The sequence below is a fragment of the Staurois parvus genome, unplaced genomic scaffold (genome assembly GCF_062004578.1).
Source record: "Staurois parvus isolate SC_StPar_1 unplaced genomic scaffold, SC_StPar_1.0 ptg001066l, whole genome shotgun sequence".
NCBI lineage: Eukaryota > Metazoa > Chordata > Amphibia > Anura > Ranidae > Staurois > Staurois parvus.
This window is the reverse complement of record NW_028318862.1, coordinates 4,673,844-4,697,500: the sequence shown is the minus strand read 5'-3', so window position 1 is coordinate 4,697,500 and position 23,657 is coordinate 4,673,844. Positions and strand designations below refer to the sequence as shown.

At 48.5% G+C, this 23,657-nt stretch overlaps 1 protein-coding gene across 8 annotated transcripts in view; it reads right to left on the bottom strand.

The window, feature by feature from the left end:
• The window catches only part of CASZ1 (castor zinc finger 1), a 469,392-nt gene that overhangs the window by 93,058 nt on the left and 352,677 nt on the right, over window positions 1-23,657 (bottom strand). For 3 of the 8 annotated variants that reach the window (XM_089658421.1, XM_089658419.1, XM_089658415.1), the window contains exon 1: window positions 12,151-12,492. The exons of 2 other annotated variants lie outside the window; for them this stretch is intronic. In XM_089658421.1, coding sequence (XP_089514547.1) covers window positions 12,151-12,199 — 49 coding nt within the window. In that variant the 5' untranslated portion in view covers window positions 12,200-12,492. Of the gene's footprint in view, window positions 1-12,150; window positions 12,495-23,657 lie in introns of those variants that run through there. 3 more of the 8 variants (XM_089658418.1, XM_089658420.1, XM_089658414.1) reach the window with 3 other exon arrangements.

Here is a 23,657-nt window from a genome sequence, read left to right as displayed (position 1 = left end):
ACTGACACCAATGATGGGGCACTATTCCTCCCACTGATACCAGTGATAGGGCACTATTCCTCCCACTGACACCAGTGATGGGGCACTATTTCTCCCACTGACATCAACAATTGGGCACTATTCCTCCCACTGACAACAGTGATGGGATACTATTCCTCCCACTAACACCAATGATGGGGCACTATTCCTCCCACAGACACCAGTGATGGGGCACTATTCCTCCCACTGACACCAGTGATGGGGCACTATTCCTCCCACTGACCCCAATGATGGGGCACTATTCCTCCCACTGACACCAACAATAGGGCACTATTCCTCCCACTGACACCAATGATGGGGCACTATTCATCCACTGACACCAATGATGGGGCACTATTCCTCCCACTGACACCAGTGATGGGATACTATTCCTCCCGCTGACACCAATGATGGAGCACTATTCCCTCTACTGATACCAATGATGGGGTATTATTAATCCCACCGACACCAATGATGGGGCACTATTCCTCCCACAGACACCAATGATGGGGCACTATTCCTCCCACAGACACCAATGAAGGGGCACTATTCCTCCCACTGACACCAGTGATGGGGCACTATTCCTCCCACTGACACCAGTGATGGGGCACTATTCCTCCCACTGACCCCAATGATGGGGCACTATTCCTCCCACTGACCCCAATGATGGGGCACTATTCCTCCCACTGACCCCAATGATGGGGCACTATTCCTCCCACTGACACCAGTGATGGGGCACTATTCCTCCCACTGACACCAATGATGGGGCACTATTCCTCCCACTCATACCAATGATGGGGCACTATTCCTCCCACTGACACCAGTGATGGGGCACTATTCCTCCTACTGACACCAAGGATGCACTGTTTACTCCCACTGTTACAAAGGCCATAGTCCGCCCCCTAAAGTCCGAAAGATGGTAAGCTGGCCCTTTGTCTAGAAAGTTTGGAGACGCCTGATCTAAATGACAATGAATCCGGTCATATATGGATCAAAGTTCAGCTGGTTCAGCAGGGACCAGACAAATTATGATCAATATATGGGCTAGCTGGTTGTACACAAGTTGATGAATCAACGAGCCTGTCGAGTTTTCCTCGAATGATCACTGCCACCGGCTATAGCTGGCAACACTGATCACTGTAATGGCTCTCTGCTAGCAGAATACAATAGTGCTGCGGGATTGATTCCCCCATCCACATCGAACGTGTAGATGGAGGAATCTTCACTTTTTTTTTTTTCGTTCAACTCGCTAAAAAAAAAAGTATAATGTATGGCCTGCTTTAGACTGTACAATTGTAATGTGGGGCAGCACAGTGGCTAAATGGTTGGCACCTTCGCCTGGCAGTACTAGGGTCTTTGGTTCAAATCCCAACCACGGCACCACCTGCCTGGAGTTTGCATGTTCTCCCTGTGTGGGTTTCCTCCGGGTACTCCGGTTTCCTCCCACACACCAAAGACATGCTGGCAGGTGAATTGGCTCCTGTCTAAATTGGCCCTAGTATGTGTATGTATGAATGTGAGTTAGGGACCTTAGATTGTACACCCCTTGAGGGTTAGGGACTGATGTGAATGTACAATATATAAATGGAAAGCTGGTAACATTAGCTGTGCAAAGTCATGTTAAAAATGTGAGGTTTTCAGCTTTTTTAGTGGTTTTGCATCAGCGTTTAGCGACGTTTTCCTGTGTTTTTCCGCATTTGCATTTTTAGCATTTTCTAGCGTTTTTTTTTTTACCAAAACAAATTTTTTTTTGGTCAAAAAAAGTCCAAAAATGCTGGTTTGCAACGTTTTACTGCATTTTGACACAGTTTTCAGCGTTAGAGCGTTTTTACAGCTAAAAAAACTCCTCTAGAAGCCCACTAGTCCGGGGTATTTTCTTCCAGCCAAAAAACGTTGATTCCAGTCTATGTGTGTATGGACACCGAGGAGAACATGCTGGGGGGTTACTGGCTGTAGAAAAAAACATCAAAAGCCAAAAACAGCCGCTGTAAAAACGTCCCGTGTGCATGAGGACTAAGTCCTGTAGTCCCGGTCTGTTCCCCTCCCTAAGGACGTCTCCTATAAAGGAGTAGTCCATCCCAACCCCCCAACCTCCCTGGTGACATGTTCTCCTCTCTCCGGGGTGTGGTGTTTAGAAATCAGTTAGTAAAGTGTACACAAAGCACGTACCTAAGGCAACCTAAAATCTGCACAACAACGACATGCACATTTCCTCTCCCACCTGTAAGCCAGCCAGGAACCCGCTGCTGCCGCCCTGTGTGCCGCCTATCCCAGCCTCAGGCCCTGACAACCTGACAACACAGGGCCCACCTCACACTGACACTTGTTTGGACACATTAGAATCAGGTTTTCCATCACAAACTAGCTGTGTGTCTCCAGAGAGAACACCCCTACACCTAGAGCGTCCCTACACCTACAGCGTCCCTACACCTAGAGCGTCCCTACACCTAGAGCGTCCCTACACCTACAGCGTCCGTACACCCCTACATCTACGGCGTCCCTACACCTACAGCGTCCCTACACCCCTACATCTACGGCGTCCCTACACCTACAGCGTCCCTACACCCCTACATCTACGGCGTCCCTACACCTACAGCGTCCCTACACCCCTACATCTACGGCGTCCCTACACCTACAGCGTCCCTACACCCCTACATCTACGGCGTCCCTACACCTACAGCGTCCCTACACCCCTACACCTACAGCGTCCCTACACCTACAGCGTCCCTACACCCCTACATCTACGGCGTCCCTACACCCACAGCGTCCCTACACCCCTACACCCACAGCATCCCTACACCCCCACAGCGTCCCTAAACCCCTACAGCGTCCCTACACCCCTACACCCACAGCATCCCTACACCCCTACAGCGTCCCTACACCCCTACAGCGTCCCTACACCCACAGCGTCCCTACACCCCTACAGCGTCCCTACACCCCTACACCTACAGCGTCCCTACACCCACAGCATCCCTACACCCCTACAGCGTCCCTACACCCCTACACCTACAGCGTCCCTACACTCACAGCATCCCTACACCCCTACAGCGTCCCTACACCCCTACACCCACAGCGTCCCTACCCCTACAGCGTCCCTACACCTACAGCGTACCTAGACCCCTACACCCCTATACCTACAGCGTACCTACATTCCTACACCTACAGCATTCCTACACCCCTACAGCGTACTTACACCCCTACACCTACAGCATACCTACACCCCTACAGAATACGTACACCCCTACATCTACAGCGTACCTACAGCGTGCCTACGCCCCTACACCTACAGCGTGCCTACGCACCTACAGCGTACCTCCCCCCCTACACCTACAGCGTACCTCCCCCCCTACACCTACAGCGTACCTACACCCCACCTACGCCCCTACACCTACATCGTACCTCCCCCCCTACACCTACATCGTACCTACGCCCCTACACCTACAGCATACCTCCCCCCCACACCTACAGCGTATCTACACCCCAAACTAAGTTCTTGATGTGCTGGCTGCATTTTTTTTTCTTTTCTCCCCTTTATTTTAGTTTGGTGATTTTGCCAGTAAGTCTGTTATTTTTCAACTTTTCAAGCTGTTCTGCAGATGTAGCAGTTAAAGAGTTGAGGCAAACTATCACTGTCAGTGATCAGCTTTTATTTATGTAAAATGTTTATCCCAAAAGGAACAAATGTTACTCTACCTGAATATTAAGGTTTCCTGGCGTTCAGCTTGAATTTGTTAGTCAAGCCCACCTAAATCTGGCCATGCAAATTTTTGGTTGAATTAAAAAACAATCTAACACTATACAGCATGATTGGACGATTGTCTCGCTGCAGCGATTTTTAGTATGACAGCTGGCCCCACGGGCTGACAAAATACCTGAACAGTCGCTGCAACTGATTGGATGCAGCCACTGCTGGGCCAACAATTTTCCACCCAGCTCCTTCAATTTTGGTTGGTACGTGGTCAACAGAGAATTTCAACCAATTCATCATGAGCCATACTGCATACTGTATGGCCAGCTTACCACTCCCCTCTCCCCAGACTGACAATACTGCTGTCCAAAGGTGTCTCTGTTTCTTCTCCATTGAGTGGAGCCCCCCTAAGACAGGAAATATGTTACTGGATGGATCACCAAGTGAAAATAAAGGGGGAAAAAAACAAAAGGAAAAGGAATGCAGCCACCACATCTTGGACTGGAAATATATTATATTTCGATGGGATTAGTTCTGCCTTAAACTAGTATAGAAATGACCAGACTGCAGGAAGCCACCACAAGTGTGAGGAAATGCTATCGGGCTTCGGCCCCCAAATGTCACAATGTCTTATTTAGATACGCCTGATTCTGGCTCCAGAAAACACAACATCTGTGAAGGTTCAGGTCATGGTAGATCTAGTAGTAGTTGGTTATATTCAACTGGACCTGTCCTGGAATGTTGAAGACGTTTCATAGATTGTCCAAGACATAGTTCTGATGGACTTTCCGTTCCAACGTGAACCCTTCCAACTCTTCCAAGGTGGACAATTCAGTTTCAACAGAACTGGAGATCTACAACATTCCAAACACGTCCAGCTGAATATGACCAACTACTACTAGATGACCCGGGAGCTACTACTAGATATACCAGGGGCTACTACTAGATAACCCAGGAACTACTACTAGATAACCCAGGAACTACTACTAGATATATCGGGAACTACTACTAGATATATCGGGAACTACTACTAGATGACCCGGGAGCTACTACTAGATGATCCCGGAGCTACTACTAGATGAACCGGGAGCTACTACTAGATGACCAGGGAGCTACTACTAGATGAACCGGGAGCTACTACTAGATGAACCGGGAGCTACTACTAGATGAACCGGGAGCTACTACTAGATGAACCGGGAGCTACTACTAGATGAACCGGGAGCTACTACTAGATGAACCGGGAACTACTACTAGATATACCAGGGGCTACTACTAGATATACCGGGAACTAATACTAGATATACCGGGCGCTACTACTAGATATACTGGGCGCTACTACTAGATATACCAAGCAGAGCCTTCAGTATTGACAATACATCTTGGATCATTCCACTTTACATGTTACATATAGGTTTAGTTATGTTTAATTTATACCTTACCACTGCTCACCTATACATCTACCCACTGCACTCAGCATGGCACCAGACCCTCCAGTAATGACAAATATTGGGTCATACGACGTAACATGTGCCATGTATGTTTAGTGCTTGTTGATCTCTACCTTCCCATCGCTCACCCATCCCACACTCCACATGGCACCAGACCCTCCAGTAATGACAAAGCATATTGGGTCATATGACGTAACATGTCCCATGTATGTTTAGTGCTTGTTGATCTCTACCTTCCCATCGCTCACCCATCCCACACTCAGCATGGCACCAGACCCTCCAGTAATGACAAAGCATATGACGTAACATGTGCCATGTATGTTTAGTGCTTGTTGATCTGTGTCTTCCCATCGCTCACCCATCCCACACTCAGCATGGCACCAGACCCTCCAGTAATGACAAAGCATATTGGGTCACATCACTTTTCATGTTGTAACATATTACGCAAATGTGCCATCTATGTGAGAATATGAACACACATTCAGCTCTGTAGGACCTGGCCACCTTCCTAAGCCCCTGTAAGTCCAGCGTAGAGTCTTCTCCTGCCATGACATGGGGCACACAGAGGGCTGTATTGTCCATCCTCCCGGACGCGGCCATAGTGGAAATGGCCAGGTACCGCGGAGTCTATCCCGGTCTGTGTGTCCTCCCCAGTCACTACACCCAGGGCTCTTCTCTCCCACACAAGTGTCAGTTTCTTTGCCTCTCTTACAGTTGAATAAGAGGCTTTTGAGGTCTCAATCACTCTTGAATGGGAGAGGCAGGGGGTATGCTAATGTCCCAACTGTCTGAGACACACCATGGTGCAGGAAGGCGATCCTGCTGGAGCAAAGGGACGGTGAACGGCCACCATTAACCCAATCCTGCCCACTACACACAACTAAACACATTATAATTAAAGCCACCAAAAAAAAAAAAAGTTTTTTTCGGGATTGAACAAAAAGTGAATTTCCTCGCCCTACATCTGCATTTTTTTCTATACACCGCGGTGACAATCGGCATCACTTGGCGTCGGTGTCATGGCACAAGAGCATTGGCTTGCGTTCACGCGGCGTTTTCTCCCGGCTCCTCCCATCCTCGGGGGAAATTAGACTAAAAGAGGCTCATGCAAAGCAGTCATTTTTTTTTTCTTTTTACATGACAATGTTAGCAAAATTTATTTCCAAACTCTTCTAATCTTTGGTACACAAGCGTTTAATTTGCATAACCCGGCCCTCTCGTAAAGCACAAGAAAAAAAAAAAACCTCAGCACTCGTTTAATTAAAAAATGTAAATTTGCTGTCATCTTGGGGCCTGGTGAGTTAGGGAGGACGGTCGCATCTTTTACTGCTGACTGATGCACCGAATGTGTGTTCACTGAACGAAGAGTACAAGCAGGGGAGAAGGGCCAGGCACGGGTCCACCACCTAGTCTGTGGCCGATCGGTGGGATGGAAAGACCCAGTGCCCCAGCCTCACCATTATGCTTTATAGTACAAGACAGAGACATGCACTGACCTGCGTGATCATGCGTGGATCAACGCAGGTCACTGCAAGGACACATAGACAACAACGTATTCCATGTGTCCGCTTACTGTGGTCTACATGTGCACTGCACTGAAATGCAACCCGAATTGTAAATCAATCAATGCATGTAAACGCAACAAAATGCAACAACAAAAAAAAACATGTCAGTCTTCAGACCCTTCCAGGGACCTGTTGCCTCACAACGGATGACATGAAAACGCATGCCAACGCACATAAAGATGCAATGTACTACGTATGACAACGCGTGTTTAAAATATCAGGAAAATGCATTTTTGATACTTTGCAGTGATGTTTGCGTACAAGGACCCCTCAATGACACCCTTCAACTTCTCTGTGAACTTAAAGGGCTCGTCCACACCAGATCAGCATTTATCAACACAGGCTCAACACACCAGCCAATAGAAAACAATTGTCCTCTGGGTGCCGGATCACCTCATACATGTGCTGTGTACAAATCCAGCTGGATCAATGTTTACCAACTGAGAGCCTTGTACACACAACACAACATCCCCACAAAGATTATCAACAACCCAAACTAACGAGGATCACAGCCCCAACATCACACCCAGCACAATGTATCCTACAAGGTGTACAACGATCGCAATGTGTCCTACAAGGTATACAACGATCGCAAGGTATACAATGATCACAATGTATCACACAAGCTATACAACAATTGCAATTTATCATACAAGGTATACAACGATCGCAATGTGTCCTACAAGGTGTACAACAATCACAATGTATCGTACAAGGTATACAACGATCGCAATGTATCGTACAAGGTATACAATGATCGCAATGTATCGTACAAGGTATACAATGATCGCAATGTATCGTACAAGGTATACAACGATCGCAATGTATCGTACAAGGTATACAAGAATCGCAATGTATCGTACAAGGTATACAACGATCGCAATGTATCGTACAAGGTATACAACGATCGCAATGTATCGTACAAGGTATACAACGATCGCAATGTATCGTACAAGGTATACAACGATCGCAATGTATCGTACAAGGTATACAACGATCGCAATGTATCGTACAAGGTATACAACGATCGCAATGTATCGTACAAGGTATACAACGATCGCAATGTATCGTACAAGGTATACAAGAATCGCAATGTATCGTACAAGGTATACAAGAATCGCAATGTATCGTACAAGGTATACAAGAATCGCAATGTATCGTGCGTATCGTATGTGTGTGTGTGTGTGTTTTTAAAAGTGCGGAAACTTTTTGAACAACCCTCGTCTAACACAAAGTATACAATATCACAATGTATATACTACCATGTACACAAATATCACAACCCCAACATCCCAGGTATCACAATGTATCACATAATGTATACAAGTATCACAATGTAACACACAATGTATATAAGTATCACACAATGTATACAAGTATCATAACATATACCCCAATGTATTCAAGTATCACACAATGTATAGAAGTAGCACAATGTATTACAGAATGTATACAGGTAGCACAATGTATTTACGCAATGTATACAGGTAGCACAATGTATCACACAATGTATACAGGTAGCACAATGTATCACACAATGTATACAAGTATCACACAAGGTATACAGGTAGCACAAGGTATCACAGAATGTATACAGGTAGCACAATGTATCACACAATGTATACACGTAGCACAATGTATCACACAATGTATACAGGTAGCACAATGTATCACACAATGTATACAAGTATCACACAAGGTATACAGGTAGCACAAGGTATCACAGAATGTATACAGGTAGCACAATGTATCACACAATGTATACACGTAGCACAATGTATCACAGAATGTATACACGTAGCACAATGTATCACACAAGGTATACAGGTAGCACAATGTATCACACAAGGTATACAGGTAGCACAATGTATCACACAATGTATACACGTATTACAAGGTATACAGGTAGCACAATGTATCACACAAGGTATACAGGTAGCACAATGTATCACACAAGGTATAGAAGTAGCACAATGTATCACACAATGTATATACGTGTCCTGACATATACCACAAAGTATACAAGTGTCACAGTCCCAGCGTCCCAATGTATACAAAGTATTCCAATGTATAAGAAGTATGACAATGTACACCAAGTATCAGAATATACAAGACACGTATGGCAGCCCCAACTTGTTGCACCGGGTACACACCTGATTGGTGGCCGGACGTGTTGTGTGTGCCAGTGTTACATGAGAGTCCGGGAGGGGGAGGGGGGCACAAGTGACATTTGCAGAGGTGGAAAGTCTGCTGCGACTTGCTCGGGGTATACATTGCTGTGTTGGTGGACAGAGTAGTATAGAAGGCTCTATATGTGAAGGCGCAGTGTGATATGGACCCCTTGGTGGTCTGTGGGTTGGGTGAGGTGGACTTTGGAGGGGAGTAGATGGCGGGCTCGGCGTTCTGATCAGTACAGACTGTTTCGTCTTAATGTTGAAATGGAACGATCTCCAGGGTGTGATCACAGTCGCCACGGAAACCCTGAGCCATGTGCTGCGACCGTTCCCAGACAATGCCTGCAAGGTTCAACTGCCACCGCCTGCCCCGTCTCCTGATCCTACAACACACCTGGACCCCCTTCCATCCCAACACCCACCAGAACGCCTCCCTCCCAAAATATCATGAACCTGTCATGACCCCCTCCCCAGCACAGACACGGCCTCGTCCCAAATTAATGACATTCCTTTTTGGTTACACAGACCTGAAATAAAACCTGAAGGACCAGAAGGTGTGATGAACATTTCCTAGCCTATCCTCCTCCCTGCACTCCGGAGCCCTGACCCCACCACCACCGCTCTTCACAAAGTTACACACACCCGCCATCATCATCATCAACCTGTTCAGAAGTAGGACAAAGACACCCAATCCAGGGACACCAAAGCTGCCCACACACCCGTAGACTCCCGATAAAAATCTTCCTTCTCGGAAAGTTCAGTTTAATCACCTAAAGGGGCGAAATCGATGAGCAAATTTGGAGGAACGGGACAGTAAATTTTTCCTAAACGAAACAAATTCGTTCGGGAAAAATCATACTTATTGTAATGTGTATGTCCTGGGCACAAGATCAACCGGTTCAGTACGTCTGAGACTCCGTCCTAGTGAGCCGAATTGAAGGGTTTTCGTAAAATTAGTTAGACTTAACGATGGCAAGATGGAATGATCTGAAGGAGTTTGCAGAATTTCTGTAGGAACGTTCTGATGAAACCTGTCTATATTCAACCTTAACTCCATAAGTGCTGGAGGATGGGCAGATTTACACGGAACTCAATGAAAGTCTACAGTCTATAGTCAAACTTAACTCCGTAAGTGCTGGAGGATGGGTAGATTTACACAGAACTCAATGAAAGTCTATAGTCAATCTTAACTCCATAAGTGCTGGATGATGGGTAGCTTTACATGAAGGTCTATAGTCAAACTTAACTCCGTAAGTACCGAAGGTTGGGTAGATTTACATGGAACTCAATGAAAGTCTACAGTCTATAGTCAAACTTAACTCCATAAGTGCTGGAGGATGGGCAGATTTACACGGAACTCAATGAAAGTCTACAGTCTATAGTCAAACTTAACTCCATAAGTGCTGGAGGATGGGCAGATTTACAAGAACATATACAGTCTATAGTCAACCTTAACTCCATAGGTGCTGGAGGATGGGTAGATTTACACAGAACTCAATGAAAGTCTATAGTCAATCTTAACTCCATAAGTGCTGGATGATGGGTAGATTTACATGAAGGTCTACAGTCTATAGTCAATCTTAACTCCATAAGTGCTGGATGATGGGTAGCTTTACATGAAGGTCTATAGTCAAACTTAACTCCGTAAGTACCGAAGGTTGGGTAGATTTACATGGAACTCAATGAAAGTCTACAGTCTATAGTCAAACTTAACTCCATAAGTGCTGGAGGATGGGCAGATTTACACGGAACTCAATGAAAGTCTACAGTCTATAGTCAAACTTAACTCCATAAGTGCTGGAGGATGGGCAGATTTACAAGAACATATACAGTCTATAGTCAACCTTAACTCCATAGGTGCTGGAGGATGGGTAGATTTACACAGAACTCAATGAAAGTCTATAGTCAATCTTAACTCCATAAGTGCTGGATGATGGGTAGATTTACATGAAGGTCTACAGTCTATAGTCAATCTTAACTCCATAAGTGCTGGATGATGGGTAGCTTTACATGAAGGTCTATAGTCAAACTTAACTCCGTAAGTACCGAAGGTTGGGTAGATTTACATGGAACTCAATGAAAGTCTACAGTCTATAGTCAAACTTAACTCCATAAGTGCTGGAGGATGGGTATCTTTACAAGAACGTCTACAGTCTATAGTCAAACTTAACTCCGTAAGTGCTGGAGGATGGGTAGCTTTACATGGAACTCAATGAAAGTCTACAGTCTATAGTCAAACTTAACTCTGTAAGTGCTGGTGGATGGGTAGCTTTACATGGAACTCAATGAAAGTCTATACTCAAACTTAACTCCATAAGTGCCGAAGGATAGGTAGATTTACACGGAACTCAATAAAAGTCTACAGTCTGTAGTCAAACTTAACTCCATAAGTGCTGGAGGATGGGTAGCTTTAGATGGGACTCGATAGATTCTACAGTCTACATTCAAACTAATCTCTATAACTACTAGTGGATAGGTAGCTTTAGATGGAACACAACTCATTTCTAATGTCTATATCCAACCTTAACTCCACAAGTGCTGGTGGATGGGTGGCTTTAGAAGGGATCAATTAATTTCTACAGTCTATATTCAATCTGAACTCCATAAGTGCTGGTGGATGGGAAGCCTTAGTTGGGACTCAATGTAAATCTCCAGTCTATATTCAATCTGAACTGTAGAAGTGCTGGCGGATGGGTAGCCTTAGCTGGGACTCAATGAAATCCAAACGTCTTTATTCAACATGAACTATGGGACTCCCGGTTTACGGGACCCGGCACCCCATCTCGGTAGCATGGGATCAACAACAAAGAGCAGAGTTTCGTCTCACAAGGCAGAAGTCCACAAACACAACAAAAGGTACAGGAAAAAAAAAAAAAAAAAAAAGAGAAGAAGAAGACATTGATCTGGCAGCCTGCGATCACCTCCGGGGTGGGAAACTATTGTCATCCTTCAACAAACACAAGCACAGATCTAGTGTAAGGAGCGGAGCGGCCGAGGCTGGACGGTCCAGAGCCCGGAGTGGCACTGCCAGGGTGACAACACTTGATGAAAGTTTGTGCCGGTCCAGGCTGCCTCCGAGCTCATTACTATATAAAGCTAAACAGAAACTGACGGCAAACAATAGCTCTAGTCAGATTGAAACAACAGCAGCGAGTCAGGAAGAAACACAATCCGAACAGACAGAGAAAAGAGGCTTTTATTTCAAGTTCACACACACTTCAGGATAAAGAAGAGACGGCCAAGTGCCGGGTACTCACCATAGTCAGAGAATCCAAAGCTGAATTCACTTAAATAATCAACTTTCATAATACTTAATTAAAATCTAATTGAGGCAGATTGGCTTCCCGGATCACAAGTTGTTTGACTGATGTCACTGTGCGTGTCGGTGGGAGCTCTGTCAGCGGAGCGGGCGGGCGCATAGGATTGGCACAGCAGAGATGGCAACGCCTCCTCCTCCTCCTGGCCTTACCAACTGGCTAGAGGGGCAGGTGAAAGATCAGAGGGTGTCCCGGCCCCGGTCCCTGGGGGTGCTTCCCTCTCACAGCTGCAGGACAAGTGAATGAGCTCCCAGCACTGACTTTAGCAGCAGAGAGGAGCTGAGGAACACACAGCCAGGCTGCCCTATCAGTGTGTCGCTGGAGCAGGGGCTGTCCTTCCTGCTCTACACGCTTCTTCCAGCTTCAAGTCCCTGACACCGGAGGGAGGCGGGACACAGGGCTGCACCCCGCACAGCACATTCCCTGCCGTCCCTTCCACCTCCACAATACCGGCACAAGGGGGAGCAGGACAATGGCCCTGCACTGACCCATAGCCCTGCATTGTCCAACGGCAGAGTCCCTGCACTGACCCATGTACCTGTATTGTCCAACATCAGAGTCCCTGCACTGACCCATAGCCCTGCAGAGTCCCTACACTGCCCCATGTCCCTGCACTGACCCATAGCCCTGCATTGTCCAACGGCAGAGTCCCTGCACTGACCCATAGCCCTGCATTGTCCAACGGCAGAGTCCCTGCACTGACCCATGTACCTGTATTGTCCAACATCAGAGTCCCTGCACTGACCCATAGCCCTGCATTGTCCAACGGCAGAGTCCCTGCACTGACCCATAGCCCTGCATTGTCCAACGGCAGAGTCCCTGCACTGACCTATAGCCTTGCATTGTCCAATGGCAGAGTCCCTGCACTGACCCATAGCCCTGCATTGTCCAATGGCAGAGTCCCTGCACTGACCCATGTACCTGTATTGTCCAACATCAGAGTCCCTGCACTGACCCATAGCCCTGCATTGTCCAATGGCAGAGTCCCTGCACTGACCCATAGCCCTGCATTGTCCAACGGCAGAGTCCCTGCACTGACCCATGTACCTGTATCGTCCAACGGCAGAGTCCCTGCACTGACCCACAGCCCTGCATTATCCAACGGCAGAGTCCCTACACTGACCCATGTCCCTGCACTGCCCAATGTCCCTGCACAGTTCCATATCCCTGCACTGCCCCATAGTGTCACATCTATGCACCTGCACTGTTCTACATGTGTAGTCCTCACACTGTCCATCGTCGTCAATGGCCCTGTACTATCCCATGTCCCCGCACTGCCCCATGTCCCCGCACTGCCCCATGTCCCCGCACTGCCCCATGTCCCCGCACTGCCCCATTGGGCTCACAATAATGGTAATACTCTGCATACGTTCGATATCCCCTCCCCCCCCGCTGTACAATGAAGACACATACAGGTTATGCCCGATACACATCCACCTATCAGGACACAGGAAGTCCAGGCTGACCCCACCCACACGCCAATACCGACATCTGACATCCATGGATCACAGAGCCCGATGGATCAAATCGTTTTTCCATCCTCCGCTCCTATGTATAGAGGGTGGAGATAATCGATCCCCAGAGATCGGGATGAACCGTCTTCTGATCTGTGTGTCGGAGGGACAGGGACCAGAACCAATCTAGGCCCAACAGAACCATATGGGCAGATGTGCTGCGGTTCCCCGATATGGTCCCATCGGGACAGGGGTGTGCAGTGCAGGAATCGATGGATCGGTGATTGGGGATTGCTGTAGGGAAGGTTGCAGTGTTGGCCTCCCATACACTCTTACATACAATGAACGTTACCTCGTTATTTCCGTTTTCACACAGAGTTATAACTACGACCACAACATCCTGTATTATGACACAGCAGGCCATCATTATTTATCACCCGCCACCCCCCTCACTCAACTCTCGTTTTCTCACAGCGGGGGTGGCTGCGTCGGGCAACAGACTCACATTTCATATATCCCAGGACAGCCACTGAGATCTGTGCTCACCTAAAGTTTGCCATACACTGTACAATCTGGTTGTACAACCTCTCTCATGGCGGCCATACACTGTACAATCTGATTGTTCAACCTCTCTCATGGCGTCCATACACTGTACAATCTGATTGTTCAACCTCTCTCATGGCGTCCATACACTGTACAATCTGATTGTTCAACCTCTCTCATGGCGGCCATACACTGTACAATCTGATTGTTCAACCTCTCTCATGGCGGCCATACACTGTACAATCTGATTGTACAACCTCTCTCATGGCGGCCATACACTGTACAATCTGATTGTTCAACCCCTCTCATGGCGGCCATACACTGTACAATCTGATTGTTCAACACCTCTCATGGCGGCCATACACTGTACAATCTGATTGTTCAACCCCTCTCATGGCGGCCATACACTGTACAATCTGATTGTTCAACCTCTCTCATGGCGGCCATACACTGTACAATCTGATTGTTCAACACCTCTCATGGCGGCCATACACTGTACAATCTGATTGTTCAACCCCTCTCATGGCGGCCATACACTGTACAATCTGATTGTTCAACCCCTCTCATGGCGGCCATACACTGTACAATCTGAGTGTTCAACCTCTCTCATGGCGGCCATACACTGTACAATCTGAGTGTTCAACCTCTCTCATGGCGGCCATACACTGTACAATCTGATTGCAAAATCTCCTTCACGGCGACCATACACTGTACAATCTGATTGTACAATCTCCTGAATGGCGGCCATACACTGCACAATCTGATTGTTCAACCTCTCTCATGGCGGCCATACACTGTACAATCTGATTGTACAATCTCCTTCATGGCGGCCATACACTGCACAATCTGATTGTTCAACCTCTCTCATGGCGGCCATACACTGCACAATCTGATTGTACAATCTCCTGAATGGCCTCTATACACTGAACAATCGACCATCCATAACTTTCGATCTGGTTGATTTAGATTCTGTTTAGATTGGATTCACACAAATTGAGCCAATCAGGCGGGACGCTAACTGCCCCCTCGTTGTGTTCATTCAGGAAATGAAGGGGCGGGTACATGTGACCTATTCCCCTCCCCCACTTTCCATCTGGGAGGATCTTATTGTGTGCAGCTGCTGCTGGGAAGAAGAGGAAAGCCGGCATTGTGGGGGCCCCAGGCCGGTGGGGGGGCTTAGGCAGCTGGATGAATCGGATGTGGGCAGGGAGGTGATCAGCATGATGGGTGGGGCAATTACTGGAACCAATCCCCTGTACGGCTCTCTCTGCAGCTGCTGAAAGTCAGCTTCTCCTCTCCCTCCCGCCAGCTTTCAGGGAAAAAATACGACGACATGAATTTTACCCAAATATAATACCTGTGTGAGCGACTCCCCCCCCCCCCCCTTCCATATGCAACATGGAGAAACAGCCCTGCTTTGTATGTCACATAGTTAGTCTGGCTGAAAAAAAGACAAAAGTCCATCCAGTTCAACCATTAATAGTATGTATGACACCAAGGCTCCGCCCACTGAGCATGAAGATGTTGTATAAAGTGACCACTAGGGGAGCCGTTAGGAGTGTAGAACTACTAGAACGTCACTGGTGGAGGAGTAAACAGGGGTGACCACTAGGGGAGCTGTTACTCAGGAGTGTAGAATACTAGAACGTCGCTGGTGGAGGAGCGCACAGGGGTGACCACAAGGGGAGCTGTTACTCAGGAGTGTAGAATACTAGAACGTCACTGGTGGAGGAGCGCACAGGGGTGACCACTAGGGGAGCCGTTACTCAGGAGTGTAGAATACTAGAACGTCGCTGGTGGAGGAGCGCACAGGGGTGACCACTAGGGGAGCTGTTACTCAGGAGTGTAGAATACTAGAACGTCGCTGGCGGAGGAGCGCACAGGGGTGACCACTAGGGGAGCTGTTACTCAGGAGTGTAGAATACTAGAACGTCGCTGGTGGAGGAGCGCACAGGGGTGACCACTAGGGGAGCTGTTACTCAGGAGTGTAGAATACTAGAACGTCGCTGGTGGAGGAGCGCACAGGGGTGACCACGAGGGGAGCTGTTACTCAGGAGTGTAGAATACTAGAACGTCGCTGGTGGAGGAGCGCACAGGGATGACCAGTAGGGGAGCTGTTACTCAGGAGTGTAGAATACTAGAACGTCGCTGGTGGAGGAGCGCACAGGGGTGACCACTAGGGGAGCTGTTACTCAGGAGTGTAGAATACTAGAACGTCGCTGGTGGAGGAGCGCACAGGGGTGACCACTAGGGGAGCCGTTACTCAGGAGTGTAGAATACTAGAACGTCGCTGGTGGAGGAGCGCACAGGGGTGACCACTAGGGGAGCTGTTACTCAGGAGTGTAGAATACTAGAATGTCGCTGGTGGAGGAGCGCACAGGGGTGACCACTAGGGGAGCGGTTACTCAGGAGTGTAGAACTACTAGAACGTCGCTGGTGGAGGAGCGCACAGGGGTGACCACTAGGGGAGCAGTTACTCTGGAGTGTAGAATACTAGAACGTCGCTGGTGGAGGAGCGCACAGGGGTGACCACTAGGGGAGCTGTTACTCAGGAGTGTAGAACTACTAGAACGTCGCTGGTGGAGGAGCGCACAGGGGTGACTACTAGGGGAGCTATTACTCAGGAGTGTAGAACTACTAGAACGTCGCTGGTGGAGGAGCGCACAGGGGTGACCACTAGGGGAGCTGTTACTCAGGAGTGTAGAATACTAGAACGTCGCTGGTGGAGGAGCGCACAGGGGTGACCACTAGGGGAGCCGTTACTCAGGAGAGTAGAATACTAGAACGTCGCTGGTGGAGGAGCGCACAGGGGTGACCACTAGGGGAGCTGTTACTCAGGAGTGTAGAACTACTAGAACGTCGCTGGTGGAGGAGCGCACAGGGGTGACCACTAGGGGAGCTATTACTCAGGAGTGTAGAACTACTAGAACGTCGCTGGTGGAGGAGCGCACAGGGGTGACCACTAGGGGAGCTGTTACTCAGGAGTGTAGAATACTAGAACGTCGCTGGTGGAGGAGCGCACAGGGGTGACCACTAGGGGAGCCGTTACTCAGGAGTGTAGAATACTAGAACGTCGCTGGTGGAGGAGTGCACAGGGGTGACCACTAGGGGAGCCGTTACTCAGGAGTGTAGAATACTAGAACGTCGCTGGTGGAGGAGCGCACAGGGGTGACCACTAGGGGAGCTGTTACTCAGGAGTGTAGAATACTAGAATGTCGCTGGTGGAGGAGCGCACAGGGGTGACCACTAGGGGAGCGGTTACTCAGGAGTGTAGAACTACTAGAACGTCGCTGGTGGAGGAGCGCACAGGGGTGACCACTAGGGGAGCAGTTACTCTGGAGTGTAGAATACTAGAACGTCGCTGGTGGAGGAGCGCACAGGGGTGACCACTAGGGGAGCGGTTACTCAGGAGTGTAGAACTACTAGAACGTCGCTGGTGGAGGAGCGCACAGGGGTGACCACTAGGGGAGCAGTTACTCTGGAGTGTAGAATACTAGAACGTCGCTGGTGGAGGAGCGCACAGGGGTGACCACTAGGGGAGCTGTTACTCAGGAGTGTAGAACTACTAGAACGTTGCTGGTGGAGGAGCGCACAGGGGTGACCACTAGGGGAGCTATTACTCAGGAGTGTAGAACTACTAGAACGTCGCTGGTGGAGGAGCGCACAGGGGTGACCACTAGGGGAGCTGTTACTCAGAAGTGTAGAATACTAGAACGTCGCTGGTGGAGGAGCGCACAGGGGTGACCACTAGGGGAGCTGTTACTCAGGAGTGTAGAACTACTAGAACGTCGCTGGTGGAGGAGCGCACAGGGGTGACCACTAGGGGAGCTGTTACTCAGGAGTGTAGAATACTAGAACGTCGCTGGTGGAGGAGCGCACAGGGGTGACCACTAGGGGAGCTGTTACTCAGGAGTGTAGAATACTAGAACGTCGCTGGTGGAGGAGCGCACAGGGGTGACCACGAGGGGAGCTGTTACTCAGGAGTGTAGAATACTAGAACGTCGCTGGTGGAGGAGCGCACAGGGATGACCAGTAGGGGAGCTGTTACTCAGGAGTGTAGAATACTAGAACGTCGCTGGTGGAGGAGCGCACAGGGGTGACCACTAGGGGAGCTGTTACTCAGGAGTGTAGAATACTAGAACGTCGCTGGTGGAGGAGCGCACAGGGGTGACCACGAGGGGAGCTGTAACTCAGGAGTGTAGAATACTAGAACGTCGCTGGTGGAGGAGCGCACAGGGGGTCCGGGAAGAGCGGATATAGTGAATGTGGGGTCCGGGGAGAGCGGATATAGTGAATGCGGGGTCCGGGGAGAGCGGATATAGTGAATGCGGGGTCCGGGGAGAGCGGATATAGTGAATGCGGGGTCCGGGGAGAGCGGATATAGTGAATGCGGGGTCCGGGGAGAGCGGATATAGTGAATGCGGGGTCCGGGGAGAGCGGATATAGTGAATGCGGGGTCCGGGGAGAGCGGATATAGTGAATGCGGGGTCCGGGGAGAGCGGATATAGTGAATGCGGGGTCCGGGGAAACTGGATATAGTGAATGCAGGGTCCGGGGAGAGCGGATATAGTGAATGCAGGGTCCGGGGAGAGCGGATATAGTGAATGCGGGGTCCGGGGAAACTGGATATAGTGAATGCAGGGTCCGGGGAGAGCGGATATAGTGAATGCAGGGTCCGGGGAGACTGGATATAGTGAATGCAGGGTCCGGGAGACCGGATATAGTGAATGCAGGGTCCGGGGAGAGCGGATATAGTGAATGCAGGGTCCGGGGAGACTGGATATAGTGAATGCAGGGTCCGGGAGACCGGATATAGTGAATGCAGGGTCCGGGGTGAGCGGATATAGTGAATGCAGGGTCCGGGAAGAGCGGATATAGTGAATGCAGGGTACGGGGAGACCGGATATAGTGAATGCGGGGTCCGGGAAGAGCGGATATAGTGAATGCGGGGTCCGGGAAGAGCGGATATAGTGAATGCGGGGTCCGGGAAGAGCGGATATAGTGAATGCAGGGTCCGGGGAGAGCGGATATAGTGAATGCAGGGTCCGGGGAGAGCGGATATAGTGAATGCAGGGTCCGGGGAGACCAGATATAGTGAATGCAGGGTCCGGGGAGTCTAGATATAGTGAATGCAGGGTCCTGGGAGACGACATATAGTGAATGCAGGGTCCGCGGAGAGCGGATATAATGAATGCAGGGTCCGCGGAGAGCGGATATAGTGAATGCAGGGTCCGGGGAGACGACATATAGTGAATGCAGAGTCTGGGGAGATCAGATATAGTGAATGCAGGGTCCGGGGAGACGACATATAGTGAATGCAGGGTCCGCGGAGAGCGGATATAGTGAATGCAGGGTCCGGGGAGACGACATATAGTGAATGCAGAGTCTGGGGAGATCAGATATAGTGAATGCAGGGTCCTGGGAGACGACATATAGTGAATGCAGGGTCTGGGGAGAGCAGATATAGTGAATGCAGGGTCCTGGGAGAGCGGATATAGAGAATGCAGGGTCCAGGGAGACGACATATAGTGAATGCAGGGTCCAAGGTTCAGGAACACCTCTGTGTGTCGGGAACACGTGCACAGAAATAGACGCATGTCGTTCATTGCTAACGGCAGCCCCACACATCCGCAAACGCAAGCATTTTTGCACGCACAAAACCACCATTGTGGCACATTTCTGAAAACAAAAGTCAGGGAATTCTTTTCCACTTTTTTTGCAGGGAAATGGAAGGGCTGCCATACACGTAACGCGTGAGAACGCGCCTGCGCCCAATCGCTCCTGCAGGGGTGGACCAAGCCTCTGAGTTTAGTGTCAGTTTATTCCAATGTGGAATTATATAAGAAATGTTATGTAATAAGCCCCCCAAGGTAGCCTGACGTGGGGGGGTGTCCTCCGCTCTCCCCGCCCCCACAATCCTGCGTTGCGGGGTCGATGGCTGTATTTGTCTGTGCGGCGTGTACCAGTTTGTACATGTGTGTCAGCCTGTCTTTGTGTACTAAGGCGTGGCGGCGTGTTTACATAAGCGCAGTTGGCACACTGGCCTCTCCGTCTTCATAATCCTGTTAGCTGGCAGCCTTCTTTCTCTCGGCTTCTTAGTGAGTATTTGTAAACTAGATATCTAATGGAAAATTATAGGAAAATTATAGTGAAAGCCATGATGAGAAAATCAGATTACCCCCAATTCAATTCTGCCATCCCAGCCCACACAGTGCGTTCTCCAGATTTTTTTTTCCCATAAATGCCAATGCCAGGGGTCCCTATAATCAAATAAAATTGAAAATCATCTTCCCATTAAATTCAATTAGCTGCAATTTCTAAAGCCTATCAGAGATTTTAATTACTAAATTATAAAATTCTCCAATGCTAAATTGAAGACCCGAAAAAAAAAAAAAATTAAAAAGTGTATCTTTGCGTTTCAGTGGAAAAAAAAATACGGCAGGAGACCTTGGCTGGCTGTGTTCCTGTCCCTACTTATCTCAGTGTGACAAGGCTGAGTGTCCCCGGCTCCGTCGTACGGCAACGTACCTGCACCGCGGGCCCCTGGACGCTACAGGACAACAGGGGACAGGCTGGAAATAGACAGCGGCGACGATACAACAAACACGGTTCCAGGTTCATGTGCGTGGAAGGCCGGTGGTTGTTCGCTTGATCGGTAATTTGCTTGTTTCTATATCACAGCACAGGCGGATTATGATCATCCATATACACAGTTATGTTGTGTACCAACATGACCCTCTCTCCTTTACAGAGAGCAATGAGCCAATCAAGTCACTTCCTGACCTTCAGGGTTCCTTCATACCAGCAAGCCGTGCTGAACAAATAGCCACTGGTGTGTATTGGGCCAATGCCAATCCCACCGTATACCATGGTCTACTTTTATGGTAGATTGTTATTGAAAAGTCACAATTAGGAATGAGCTTGGGTTTGGCTCTAAGTTTGGCCCAATCCCATTTTCATCCAAACCTGGAAGGTTCACGTTAAGCCAATGAGTTGTGGGTGCGGGATTCGCCACCCCACAGTTGCACATAAACAAAGAGTTGGGGACGCTGATGACATCCTTGACTTGATATGGTCACATATCAATGTATTAATGAGCTTGGGTTGGTCCAAACCCATGTTCATTCAAACTTGGAAGCCAGCTGGCCCAATGAACTGTGCGTGCAGGATTTCCTACCACGCAGTTGCACATAAACAAAGAGGTGGGGATGCTGGTGACATCATTGACCTAATAAGCCCACATACAATACTCAATACAGTAATGAGTTTGGGCTGGTCCAAACCCAAGTTCATACAAACCTGGAAGGCAGTCCTCGGAGTTGGTCCAATGTGCTGCAGATGGGGGATTCCGTTCAGTTGGCCATAGGCTGTTCAGATTCCGTCCAGTTGGCCATAGGCTGTTCAGATTCCAGCCACTTGGCCATAGGCTGTTCAGATTCCAGCCACTTGGCCATAGGCTGTTCAGATTTCGACCACTTGGCCATAGGCTGTTCAGATTTCGAACACTTGGCCATAGGCTGTTCAGATTTCGAACACTTGGCCATAGGCTGTTCAGATTTCGAACACTTGGCCATAGGCTGTTCAGATTTCGAACACTTGGCCATAGGCTGTTCAGATTTCAACTGGTTGGCCATAGGCTGTTCAGATTTCAACTGGTTGGCCATAGGCTGTTCAGATTTCAACTGGTTGGCCATAGGCTGTTCAGATTTCATCCAGCTGGCCATAGGCTGTTCAGATTTCATCCAGTTGGCCATAGGCTGTTCAGATTTCATCCAGTTGGCCATAGGCTGTTCAGATTTCATCCAGTTGGCCATAGGCTGTTCAGATTTCATCCAGTTGGCCATAGGCTGTTCAGATTTCATCCAGTTGGCCATGTTCATCCAAACCTGGGAGCCAGCTATCAGTGGCAGACCAATGAGCTGCCAGTGGGGGATTTATCACCCTGTCCACATGTCATCATAGTAAAGAGCTTCAGGTTGGCTCTGGATTCACTCTGAACCCAAGTTTATCCATTGGAAGGCAGCAGTGCCAGGCCAATGAGCTGCAGGTGAGGGATTCTCCACCCTGCAGATGCATGTAAACAAAGAGGTAGGGGAAATGGTGATATCATTGACCTAATATGGCCTCATGTCAATGTAGTAATGATCTTGGGCTTTGGTTGGTCCAACCTAAGTTCATCCAAACTTTGAAGGCAGCTGTCAGTGCTGGGCCAGTGAGCTGTGGATGGGGGATTCCCCACCCCACAGCAGCACATACACAAAAGGTGAAAGTATGCTCGTGGCATTTTGCTGAAGTGACTTTTGCTGAAGAAGCTGGGTGGAAAATTGTTGGCTGGACAGTGACAGCACCCAATCATCTACAGTCATTGTTTGGGTATTCTGACAGCCACAGGTGGTGGCTCTCACTATACAATAGTCGGTATGGGAAATCGCCCATTCACAGTCTCCCCTATTAGTGTGGATGGAGGAATCTATTAGATTTTTTTTGTTTAGCCATCAGATTGAACGACAGAAATCTATACGTGTATGGCCACCCTTACACAAACATAGCGGAATATATAAACCTTCAAATTCCAAGCAGATTTTGTCCTTGGTGAGACCAGGATCCTACCTCAGGGCACAATGTAAGAGTGCTAAGCACTTGGCCACCTACTGATATACCACACACTAATCTCCGACCCATCACATACATGTCCTAGCCTACAATATACGGGACAAGCCCCTAAAATTAATATTTGACATAACCTATATTATCCGGATATTGTGCACATCTCCATACCCCGTCAGCCTCCATCACTCCCTTCCTCCGCTGTAGTGGGTTATTGGCTCATTGTCCAAATATAGAGAGAATAGATAGACTTGTCTCCGTCGGTGGATGATGTCATGGTGACATCATCAGTGTCCCTATCTGAACACACATACCAGCACACAACACTCCCATCATAGGAGGGAAGAAGGATAATTCCAAGGAAAAATACAGTTTGTACACTGGAAGGTAAACAATAATTATAAGTCCTAGATAATGAGAGGCCGGGGAGAAGGAGCCTTCCCACACCAACATACTGAAATACCAGAAGAGAGTTAATGATGAAACGTAACTACCAGAATTGGTGAAATCTCCCTAAATATAAAGTCAAGAAATATATTCAAGACCAACTCCGGGCACAAACAAAAAAAATTACCCTTGCCATGAGAAGTGACCCACAAAGCATTCACTGTAGATGTCTAAACATCAGAGCACGCTGCTTAGAAAAAAACAGAGATAGGTCCCTATCACACGGGTGGTCCAATCACTGTCAGTTTTTCAGGCAGACCTGTTTGGACAGTCCAGGTTAGCCTATGGGCAGGAGATTACAAGGCATTCAGTGAATGAAGGGGAGATAAGGGGCAGGTAAATGACAGAATCTCCCCTCATCTATTCAGAAAATGCTTTCGATTCTGCAAATAGAAC